We start from the raw sequence: 12,694 nt of genomic DNA on the forward strand, positions 1-12,694 counted from the left end.
GTCTCTATTTGGATCTCAGTTGCTTTCTTTTTATTGTTTTGATTTGAGCTTTACTTTTTTCTCCACTCCCCTCCCTTCCTTCACTCTCCCATTCTGCCCTCTTCTGTGACCTCCACACTCCCAGTTCACTCAGGAGCTCCTGTCTTTTCACTTTCCTATGTAGATCCATGTACATCTCTTATAGGGTTCTCCTTTTTTGTCTAAGTTCTCTGGGATTGTGAATTATAGGCTGGGTTTTCTTTGCTTTATTCTGAAAGCCACTAATGAGTGAATACATACTATGTTTGTCTTTCTGGGTCTGGGCTACCTCACTCAATATGATTTTTTTCTAGATATATCTATTTGCCTGCAAATTTCAAGATGTTATTATTTTTTTTTACCACTGAGTAGTACTACATTGTGTAAATGTACTACATTTTTCTTATCCGTTCTTTGGTTGCAAGGCATCTAGGTTGTTTCCAGGTTCTGGCTATGACAAATAACACTGCTATAAACATAGTTGAGCATACATCCTTGTGGTATTATTGAGCATCTTTTGGGTGTTGTAGTGTGAAGCGGCGGGGCTGTGTCCTGCCACCCGGCCGCCGGCTAGCTTTACACCCGAAATAATTACACGGAAACTGTATTCTTTTAAACACTGCCTGGCCCATAGTTTCAGCCTCTTATTGGCTAATTCTCACATCTTCCTTTAACCCATATTTAGTAATCTGGGTAGCACCACGAGGTGTGGCTTACCAGGAGAGATCTTAACCTGCGTCCATCTCGGAGAGGAGCAGCATGGAGACTCCCTATGGCGACTGCCTCAAGCGTCTCCCCAACTCTACTTCCTTGTTCCCACAATTCTGTTCTGTCTACTCCACCTACCTAATTTTCTGTCTCTTAAAGGGCCAAGGCAGTTTTCTTTATTAATTAACCAATGAAAGAAACATAGACAGATAACTCTCCTCCATCATTTCCCCTTTTTCTGTTTAAACAAAAAAGAAAGGCTTCAACTTTAACATAGCAAAATTACATGTAACAAACAGTTATCAAGCAAGAATTACAGTTACAATATTTAAATCTATTTTATCTTTTGTCATAACTAAGGAAAACTATAACTATTGAACCATTCTTCAACTCCATCAAAGACTCCAGAAGGATATAAGACTACCTAAGTAAACAAGAAGTAAGTAACTTTCAAACTCTAGAAATGACAGAGACAACTCGCTGCCTGGACAGTCACCCAAAGTTCCTCTGTACCGTTGGGGCATCCATCTTCAGCCTACAGGCCCATAAGTATCCAGCAGACATTTCCATGAAGCAGGAAATTCCAAAGACAGTTCAGTCACTTTCTGCTGTGTCCTGCAGAACGTCTCGCAGACTCTTTAATGAATCAGGAACTCCAAAAGGCCATCTCACCTTTAGGCAAGTTCAGCAGTCCTCTTTCTGCGGGTTTTTTGTGTCCAGTTTATGGAACAGTCCAGCCAAGAGCAGTTTCTTGCCCAAATGGCTAACAAACTCCATAAGTAGCCTCTTCGATGCCTATCTTCCTCTTGAAGTAGATTGGTGCTGCCAGGAGCAGACGTGTCTCATTGTCATGAAAAACCCTAAGTTATTAAAACATTAAATGCCATATTCTGCAGTCTTTGAAAGATATGAAAAATGTCTATCTAACTGAAATATATCTCTACATATCTAGAAAATCTAATAACATGACTACAAGCTTAACTATTATTGATGATTATCCATTAACCTATATTTCCTAATTATACATTACATTCTTAAATGAACTACACAATCACAATACCTAATCAAAAGCAGAAATACATATACATATAACAAAATTGACCTTAAAATCTATACCAATGCAAATTCATATCTATATCATCTCCCCCTTTAAATGTAAAAGAACATTTATAAGCAATATTTGGGAAAATGGGCGCAGATTTTTTCTCTCCAAACTGCTTCCTGCTGAATGGGGGCGCTGTTATTTAGGTCTTTCATGGTGTAACCTGTGTGCTAGGTTCCTCTCAGTTGGCAGTTGAGTGAAGTAATTTTTTGAAGATGTTCATAGCAACCTTTCAGGAGGGCGTGGTCTATCATACCATATTGGGATAGAAGCAATCCACAGAGTCTCATCCTCTGTGAAAACAAAAGAAGAAACTCTTTTCCAAAGCATCATGTTCTTAGATCCAAATCCTGAAGTCATACCGTTAAGATGTCCATTCTGGTCTAGACTGGCAGCCCATATAATGAAATGTCTCTCTGTATTTAGCTCCTTTACAGTCAAAAATTTCAAAGAAAACACAATAAAATACATCATCCAGACTCTCTGTGAATTTTCCATTTTTACATGGCTTATTTTTACTCTATCACTTACTTTATTCTGTCTCTTTAAAGGCTTTACCTTTTTTTTAAAGGCATTAACTTTATTTTCTATATTTTTTCTTCTCTTTTGTGACCCATTTAAAGGCCTTCTATGTCTGAATCTTTCCTATTGTGAATCTGTAATTTTTTTACTATCCAGGAGCACTTCTTAAAAGGTTAAGCACTTCTTAAAAACTTAAGTTGCGCCAGGTAGAGGTAATATGGTACCGCCTGTTTACAGCCAAGTCTAAACCTTAACTGTGCTGTTATTATGGTAATTACGATAGACCTGCCTGAGGTCAGCACAGTTTAGCATGGCGGAGCAGAGCCAGAGCTGCTACTGCCTCAGTCATGGCGGCAGAGCACAAGGAAGCCGCGTTTTAAAATGACTCAGCTTTTTCTCTGCCGCTATTGCCAAAACAGGAAATCTCTCTACGGCACGTCCAGGCAAACAGCAAAAAACTGTGTTAAACTCTCTCTCTCCTTTATTTAAAGCCCTCTCAGGTTTTTAAGTGGATTTAGTCACCACGTTGGGCGCCAATCTGTAGTGTGAAGCGGCGGGGCTGTGTCCCGCCATCCGGCCACCGGCTAGCTTTACACCCGAAAAAATTACACGGAAACTGTATTCTTTTAAAACACTGCCTGGCCCATAGTTTCAGCCTCTTATTGGCTAATTCTCACATCTTCCTTTAACCCATATTTAGTAATCTGGGTAGCACCACGAGGTGTGGCTTACCAGGAGAGATCTTAACCTGTGTCCATCTCGGAGAGGAGCAGCATGGAGACTCCCTATGGCGACTGCCTCAAGCGTCTCCCCAACTCTACTTCCTTGTTCCCACAATTCTGTTCTGTCTACTCCACCTACCTAATTTTCTGTCTCTTAAAGGGCCAAGGCAGTTTTCTTTATTAATTAACCAATGAAAGAAACATAGACAGATAACTCTCCTCCATCAGGGTGTATACCCCACAGTGGGATTGCTGAATCTTGAGGTAGATTGTTTCCAATTTTTTGAGAAATCACCATACTGATTTCCAAAGCAGCTATATAAGTTTGCACTCCCACCAGCAGTGGGGGAGTGTTCCCTTTACCCCACATCCTCTCCAGCATAGGCTGTCATCATTTTTGACCTTGGCTATTCTGACAGGTGTAAGATAAAAATCTCAGAGTTGTTTAGATTTGTATTTCTCTGATGGCTAAGGATGTTGAACATTTCCTTAAGTGACTTTCAGCCATTTTAGATTTTTCTCTTGAGCGTTCTCTCTTTAGGTCTGTACTCCATTTTTTTTCCTCTCTCATGGTTTATTTTTTTATATATATATTTAAAAATTTCCATCTCCTTCCCTCCTCCTCCCCCCTCCCTCCCCTTCTCCTCCCCCTTCCCTCCCCTCCTTCTCCCCCTTCCCTCCCCTCCCCTCCACCCATACCTCCCCTCCCTCCCTCTCAAGGCCAAGGAGCCATCACTGAGCTCCCAAGGTCCTGATGAGGAGCAGAAGGAGCAAGAACTTGAGGGAGAAAGTCAGGAACGAGAGGGGTGTGTTCACTCATGGAGACGGTGGGACAGAACTAATGGGAGATCACCAACTCCAGTTGGAATGGGACTGATGGATCATGCGACCAAACCCGTCTCTCTGAATGTATACTCCACTTTTTATTGGATTATTTGTTCTTTTGATGTCAAGTTTCTTGAGTTCTTTGTATATTTTGGAGATCAGCCCTCTGTTTGATATGGGGTTGGTGAAGATCTCTTCCCATTCTGTAGGCCCTTTTGTCTTTTTGACCATGTCCTTTGTTTTATAGAAGCATTTTAACTATGTTAATTCTGCCTACCTGAGAATTGGGAGATCTTTTCATTTTCTAGCATCTTCTTGAATTTCTTTCTTCAAAGTTTTAAAGTTCTTGCCATACAAGTCTTTCACTTGTTTGGTTAGCATTACCCCAAGATATTTTATATTATCTGTGGCTATTATGAAGGGTAATGTTTCTCTTATTTCTTTCTTGGATCATTTATCATCTCTATAAAAGAGGACTACTGATTTTTTTTAGTTAATCTTGTATCCTGCTACATTAATGAAGATGATTATGAGTTGTAGGCGTTCCCTGGTAGAATTTTTGGGGTCACTTAAGTATATTATCATACTGTCTGCAAATATTGAGAGTTTGACTTCTTCTTTTCTGATTTTATTCCCTTGGTCTCCTTTTGTTGTCTTATTGCTCTAGCTAGAATAGATATGGAGAGAGTGGACAACCTTGCCTTGTTCCTGATTTCAATGGTATTGCTTTGAGTTTCTCTCCATTTAGTTTGATGTTGGCTATTGGCTAATTATATATTGCCTTTATTATGTTTAGGTATGCTCCTTGTATCCCTCCTTTCTCCACGACTTTTATCATGAAGGATGTTGAATTTTGTCAAAGGCTTTTTCAACATCTAATGAGATGATCATGTAGGGTAATTTTTTTCTTTCAGTTTATTTATATGATGGATTACATTGACAGATTTTCATATGTTGAACCATCCCTGCATCTCTGGGATGAAGCTTACTTGACTGAGGTAGATGATTTTTCTGATGTGTTCTTGTATTTTGTTTGCCAATATTTTATTTATTTATTTGTTTGTTTGTTTGTTTGTTTGTTTATTATGTATACAATATTCTGTCTGTGTGTATGTCTGCAGGCCAGAAGAGGGCACCAGACCTCATTACAGATGGTTGTGAGCCACCATGTGGTTGCCGGGAATTGAACTCAGGACCTTTGGAAGAGCAAGCAATGCTCTTAACCACTGAGCCATCTCTCCAGCCCCCGCCAATATTTTATTGAGTATTTTTGCATTAGTGTTCATGAGTAAGATTGGTCTGTAATTTTCTTTCTTAGTAGTGTCTATGTGTGGTTTGTGTATCTGGGTAATCATTTGCTTTCCTTCAGTCACCATACCAGACTTACCAATTCTTGTAACATTTATTCTCATGATACCTTGATTTATATTTTGTCAGTTCTTGTCTTGTCAACTAAAGTAATTTCCTAATTAGTTTGCTAGTTACTCATTTCTCAGTGTATTTCTCAATATATTATATAATCAAATATGAACTTTAGTATAAGTTCCCTATTGCCTCCAAAATGACATTTTAGCTTCTTATATATTTATATAAGAATAAATAATACAAATAAATATAAATAATTTTAGCTTCTTATGTATTATATAAGAATAAATAATACAAATAAATATAAATAAATATAAATAAATAAATATAAAATTATATTTTCGCTTCTCAATGTATTATATAATCAAATATGAACTTTAGTATAAGTTCCCTATTGCCTCCAAAATGACATTTTAGCTTCTTAGCATGGCATTCAAAGGCTATTACATAGCCCAGGCCTACCTCCCAATCTCATTTTCTACTATAATCCTCTAGAAATCATTTATCCAATAGTACAGGACTATTTTCAATCCTAAGCTCATGCCCTTATAAGCTATTTTTTCTTGTTTACTTAGAAACAATTTTAGACTACCTAATGACTTCTATGGTTCTATGTCTTTGTTGTAAGCTTTAAACTGAGCTTTACAGCACATAGCTGCTATAGGTTGAGTCCTAGGAATCTTATTAATTTCAGAAATGTTTATAAACTACAGTGCTAAATATTACTGCTAAAGATGATAACCAAAAGAGTCAAGACTCCTGCCTTCATGTCACTGGTGATAATGATGCTTGTGATGAAGATATGAAAAGAAGTTAAAGTCTTAAAATGATGGAGCAGTGGTCACTTTTTCAGGTTAAAATTATAACTTGAAGAAGTATAGATCAGTACTGTTTATGTGCAATTTTTGAACAGCAAAAATAAATTTCATCATCTGTGTAACAAATTTATGTTAGCATTTATAATAAAAAAGAAGAAACTATGGTTTGAGAGACAGTCTATAAAATGCCTATTATTATAGTACTATGGGGGAGGAGTAGAGTTACATAGAGATTGTCTCTCAGAGAGTAAATAGATCAATAGGCATGACTAAAATTATAAGAAAAAGTCTAAAGCTCTAAAGGTCATAGAAAGAGTGAAGGCATACAAGAAGACCACAGACATTCCTAGAGGGAAGATAGGAGGTGATTTCACATAGCCTTTAGAGGTAGGATTCAAAAGATGGATAGGACCTGTCCTAGTTTCATTTTTTTTTTGTTTCTGTGATAAAACATTGACCAAAAACAACTTCAGGAGAAAATAATTTAAATAATTTAATTTTAGTGCCTTCCTTTTTCTTCACGAGCAGGCAGCTAAGGTTTATAAGCGGAGAATGGTTTAATGAAGAAAAGGCAAAGCGTTTCAACCAAGTCAATGTTCTGGGCACTGATGTTGTCCGACAGTCCATCTTAAGAAGAAGCCCAGGTAACTAATGCAATTATTTGTCTCCAAGACTGGTTGGGTTAAATTTGTTTGAGTTAAGGAACTTCCCGATGGTAATGTAGCAGGTGAACACAGTTGAACTTTTTCCCTCAATCCCATAGGTCATTTCACAACTTGGTAGCTTGAAATCCAAATCTGAAAATCATCCAAATGAAGTCAGCAGAAAAACAAACTTCATACTGATTTTCCACATAGCTGACATGCTGAGAATTTCAAAGGAGCCATTTATCCTCATCACAGCCAGTTATTTCTCCAGATACATTTCTGATGTTTTACTAAACATTTAAGAAAGCAACCTAAAACAGGTGAAATAAATGATTCCCATTTTGAAAGCAATCCTTGATTTTTCACCAAATTTAATTTCAGATTTTCTTTTAGATAGTATTTTTTAAATTTAATTCTTGGTTCCTCACCAAGCACTGGTATTGTACCCTAAAGTCCCACTCTCACAAGTAGGAGCAGCGGAAAATGCCAAGGAGCATTTTTGGTTGTCATAATGCTTAGATTGAGTCAATGGCATTTGTTGTATGATAAGTTAGGAGACTTGAAGTATGCAGGAAAGTTTTGGTTCATGAATCATTAGTTATCCTGGCTCCAAATATGAAGAACAGCCAGCTTGAGACTGCTTTCCAGTATACTTAAACTACAATCTAACTGGTTCAGTATTGAATAAAAGTGTTCTTGAGTGCAAATTTCCCATGCATGGTTTATATAATAAAGGTGGAATGGCTATATTTTGATCTGAAAATCTTGCAACTTATTTCTTTGTCACTTTGGGGTGTGGCATTCACAAGGAAGGTCTCCTAAATGTGACTAACACCACATGTGATGTTACAAGAGTCAGGTTGAATGAAAATTATCCAGTCAGCTACAGCCTCTTCATACACTAAACCTCAGTGCCTTCCAGCGTATGGACTACATTTCCAGGCATAAGATATATGCACACATGCCTGTCATCCCAGGAAATCTGGCCTCTCATTTCCAAGATGTCTGGCTGTGTTTGGGGGCACACTTGTGTTCACTACCGCTGGGAGACTGAGGCATAACGGTTATGTATGTAAAAGCAGTCTGGGGTACATAGTGAGTTACAGACCAGCTTTAGGAATATAGAGAGAACTTGTCTCAAAACAAAACAGCACCGATAAAAATTAGTGCCTATAATCTATGGATTTAGAGATCTTATAAACTCAGCATTTCATACCCTAAAGATATTTGTAGAGGCATAATGAATTTGTCCCTTTATTTGTCCCTTTATTGCAGTCTTCCTAGGAAAGCTTGATGTGTCAAACCTTGCCCTGATGAGTCCTGGTCTTAATTCATAGTTATCTCTACAGCATTCAAAATATTAGAGATGCCTATGTATGCCAAATAACTTGGGATTGAACTGTCATTACCAATTAATATAGGCTTTTTTTGTCTTGTGGCAATCTAGGAAAATGAGTGCACAAGAGAAATGTGTTATCCTTTCTGCTTTTGTATTATTTTCTATTTTCCACTTTAAGGAGCTGAAGAAATACAAAGCCAAGAGCAAGCCCAACAAGGTGTAGACAAGTCAGATACTTCATCTTCAATCAAACAGAAGGCCACTCATGATGGATCCAAGAGGAAGGGGTAAGCACAGTTCATCCCCTCTAAAATAAATAATCCTTAGTGTTTCATGTCTGATGTGACTTTAGTGACCCAGTAAAGAGACTTACCTAAGGTAACATTTTATCCTAGGGAAATGCAGTCTTAAGTACTGTTGACCTCAGATAAAAAAAAATAATTCCCTTGCTGGAACCAATCAGTGGTAGCCCATGCCTTTAATCCCAGCACTCAGGAAGCAGTGGATCTCTGTGAGTTCAAAGCCCATTTGGTCTACAGAATTAATTCCAAGAAAGTCAAGGCTGCTGCACAGTAAAACCCTGTCTCAAAAATCAAAACAAACAAAATCCTGGATGACCTGAACAAGTAAGAGTTCTTATTTCATCTGCCTTATTTATTCTTGTGCCAAATGGTTCCTATTATTTCCAGGCAGATCTATGGTCAAAGTCAGTCTTGATTATAAGCAGCTGTTTAGAGCCTTTGTGTTCAAATGCTAGTATTCCTCTCTTCCAACCTAACCCTGGTATATAAACCCAATGAAAGCATGGATATTTAAAATGTAGGCTTCCTTAAGGAAAAAACAAGTCACATTTGACTGTTTCAGCTTAGCACGTTGAATACTGCAATGAACAATGGGAACTATATCGGAGAACAAGATTCAGGAAGGCACTGGAAACTGGCAGTAAGGAGCCACAAAATATGAATTCCCCCAAATGAGAACTGCATAGCAAGGGTTCTAAGATGTGCCAAATCTCATGGTGCCCCTCTCTAGGTAGCACTGCATTGTTGCCTCAGCAGAAGCCAACATGAAATGCTCATATTGACTTAGACTGTAGCTAGCTCTCAAAGAAATGTGGACTTCTCACGTTTGTTCAGTGTTCTGAATTATGAGTGGAATGAAATAAAAGTGTAATTTAACTCAGTCTCTCTTGACTAACCCCCTTGTTTATTAATTAGCAGAGACAAATGCAAAAGATTTTCTTGAATTGCTTAAACTTCTTTCCTAGACATTTGATCCTCCCTATCCTATTGCATTCATTTATTCATCAGGATACCCACAATGCCTTGTGCCTGTGTCATCGTGCACTCTGACCCTTGCCCCATATACACACACTTAATGGTAAGCTGTTGTAGCACTGCTCAGGTGGCTTCTTTACTTCTGCGTTAGGTATCTAGCATCGTGCCTAACCTTGAAAGGAACAAATGGATTGACTGCCTAAGGATCTCAGAGCCTAAGATGCTGTTAAGAGCTGTAGTTTGCAGACTTTAGTTCAGGCATCACATTAGGTCACACAACTAAGAAAGTCTGGAGCCGGAAAACCCTAACTGACAAACATGAGTCACACAGATCCTGACTCATTCAAACTACCATAGCTTTAGGCTGAGGCCTGCTGTCTCTCAAAACTGGCAGCTGTGGTTCTGCCTTTAAGGACTGTAACATCCAGTTAGAGAGGAAAGCTTAACACCTAAAAGAGTAGCTAGGTTGGAAAGGCTTGTACGAAACTATAAAGTGGCAATTCAAACTATCAAGGTCAGAAATACAGCAATGTGGTCATAAGTCACAAGATATGGCATAGGTGGTAAATGACACATATTTAATAGATACTAGCTGCTTTGGAGGTACACAAGAGTTATCGAGACATACATCAGACTACAAGTGGGACTTGACAAGGGACTGACAGGTGGATGGGGTTCAGGCTATCAAAAGGAGGAAGGGGTGATTCTGAACATCAAAGGCTAGCATTACATTAAGTGTCATTCTCGCCCCAAATGTAATTTTCCAGCAGAGTGAAGGTTCTGACATTTTGACAGTGACATTTTGCTAGGGTCCTTTGAAGCAGAGACAACTTAGCAGATTCTGTTATGATTATGCCAGTACCTTTCAAGTCCATTTGTCCACTTAGAACATTGTTGAATAAAAAATAAATAAAATGGTCACCCAGTACCATCTTCCTAAAGAATATAGCTGGAATTTGAGATTTTGTTGCTGTCGTTTTTAATATTTTTTATTCTTTGAAAATTTCAAATATGTATACAATGTATTTTGATCTTTTCCACCCATACTACTTACCAGCAACTCTCCCTTGGACTCACAAACCCATCCCCTTCCACACTTCATGTGCCTTTCCAAAATTATTCTTATTAATAGACCTCTGAGTCCAATTTTTGTTTAAGTGTATTTAGAAACATCCATGTTTGGTGCACTCACTATCCTGGATCAGAACTTGAACTGCATTTCCTCCTCAAAAGTTATTTTCGTTCTAATGCCAATTAACTACATGACATAGTAATGCACTCAGATTTCACCCAGCATGCGACCTTTCTTTCTTGTATAAACTTCATTACCATGGGAAGGTGCCATGGAAGATATAAAGGCAAGATATATAAAGGCATATCCATTAAAGCATGCACACACACACACACACACACACACACACACACACACACACACGAGAGCAAACGAGCGAGAAAGAGGGAGAGAACACAAAGTGGGTAAATGGGGGTAAGGAAGGCTGGATGGGTGTCAGGTTGGGAGAGTGAATATAATCAAGATACATTGTACGAAGCTGTCCAAGAGCTAATAAATAATTTAAAAGATGTGTCATTCCCAGTGAAACTCAGTGATGCAGAGCATGCTTAGTAAGAACATAGCATATTCTTTTATTCCCCAGAGCTGTTCTGTGTTTCACTAATGAGAAAGGTAGTCCCAACTCTAATCGTGTCTGCTCTAAGTTGCCACCTTCGTTTGTCCCAGAGACTCAGTTCCTTTCTATCCAATTCCCTATTCCCAGCCTGCTTGCAAAGAATCCCAGCCTGGAATATGCTTCTCCATCTCAGCTGCCACTGATGAGTTTCCAAGCTAGGCAGTCTTTTGCTAAGCAGGGGCAGAGACCTGGCAGTAGTATGCTTGCTGGGGAACTAGAGGCCCTGGCACCCCACTACCCAAAACTCCTCAGTCATGGTCCTTTATTGAACAATCATTTATTGGCAAAAGGAATATAAATTATTTTTATTATTCACTTTTGATGCTGGAGATCAAACCCTGATCTTAGTTCTTACTAAACATGCTCTCTATCACTGAGCTACACTGGAAATTATATTATGCATATTATATACACATACAATGTGTATAGGTGCTTTGCCTCCATGAATGTCTATGCAATATGAATGTATGTGGTGCCCAAGATTGCCAGAAGAGGGTGTCACTGTAACTGAAGTTACACACTGTTGTGAGTCACTGTGTGGGTGCTGAGACTTGAGCTTGGGTCCTCCAGAAGAACAGCTAATAATTTTAACTGCTAGATTATCTCTACATCCCCTCCTTTACTTTTTTACTATTTGTAATATCTAAATAGTCTTGGATATTTGGTCTTCCACTTGAGTGTAATTGACTTACCAGGGGCTACATTCTTAGAGAAACCTGACTCTCCTTCTCTGCAGAGATTGGCAGTTGCTCCATGGGTACGGGTAGGAATTTAGCACACAATTCTCCTTTGCACACTGGCATTTGTGACTGGCTTTGACTTGCGTATGTGGGTTTTTCGCATGCTGTCACAAGCACTGTGCGTTCATATGTGCCGCTATCATTCTCTGACCAGAAGATAATGTTCCCTTGCAGTTGTCCAACATCTCTAGCCCTTTCATTCTTTCTGTCCCCTCTTCTGCAACAATCCCTGAGCCTGAAGAGGAGTGGAACAGTATATATGTTCCTTTTCAAGCTAAGCATTCTGCAGTCTCACGTTTCCTGTGCCTTTCCCAGTTGTGAGTCTGTATTAATTACCATTTACTTCAATTAGAAGATTCCCTAATGGGGGTGGACAGATGCTTAAGTCTATGGGTATAATGATAAGAGTTTTCTTATCTTGCTCTTGAATTCATACGTTTATTTTCAGATTTCTTCTGAGCAAGTTCAGATCAGCAACCAGAGGAGAAATCAGAACTCCAAAACCTGAAAGTGGAAGAAGCTATAGCTTGGACTTAGACAGTCAGACTCTTCAAAGTTTCAAGTCAGCCTCTGGATCAGACAGGTAAGCGACAAACTGAGCAATGGGCAGCCTGGGAATCAGGTTGATAACCTTCTACCCACATGGGGAGTCTAAGTATCTGTAAAGGACCGGCACACTGAAAGTGCCTAACATACAAAAGACAAAAAGATGTTTTGCAGTTGTTATAGAAAACCATTCCCCTTGATTTACAGCTATTAGAAACAATTTTTATCATGTGAAGGGTTGCAGTCTTATGTTTGGGGAGTTGGGATTCTAAGTTCAAATAGAGGTGTACATGGCAGATAATTCTTTCATTGATTTCTTAGTCTTTTTCTGTTTCAACTTCTAAAACAAAAACCTCTAAGTGTCATATCCATTCTTT

General features: G+C 38.6%; 1 protein-coding gene across 2 annotated transcripts in view; it reads left to right on the forward strand.

Annotated features, from left to right (window-relative positions):
• The window catches only part of Sytl5 (synaptotagmin like 5), a 100,206-nt gene that overhangs the window by 23,731 nt on the left and 63,781 nt on the right, over positions 1–12,694 (forward strand). For both annotated transcript variants that reach the window (XM_038317255.1, XM_038317256.1), the window contains exons 3-5: positions 6,609–6,724; positions 8,245–8,353; positions 12,220–12,354. In XM_038317255.1, the coding sequence (XP_038173183.1) occupies positions 6,609–6,724; positions 8,245–8,353; positions 12,220–12,354 (360 nt within the window). The remainder of the gene's footprint in view (positions 1–6,608; positions 6,725–8,244; positions 8,354–12,219; positions 12,355–12,694) is intronic.

Source organism: Arvicola amphibius, chromosome X (assembly GCF_903992535.2).
Source record: "Arvicola amphibius chromosome X, mArvAmp1.2, whole genome shotgun sequence".
Taxonomy (NCBI): domain Eukaryota; kingdom Metazoa; phylum Chordata; class Mammalia; order Rodentia; family Cricetidae; genus Arvicola; species Arvicola amphibius.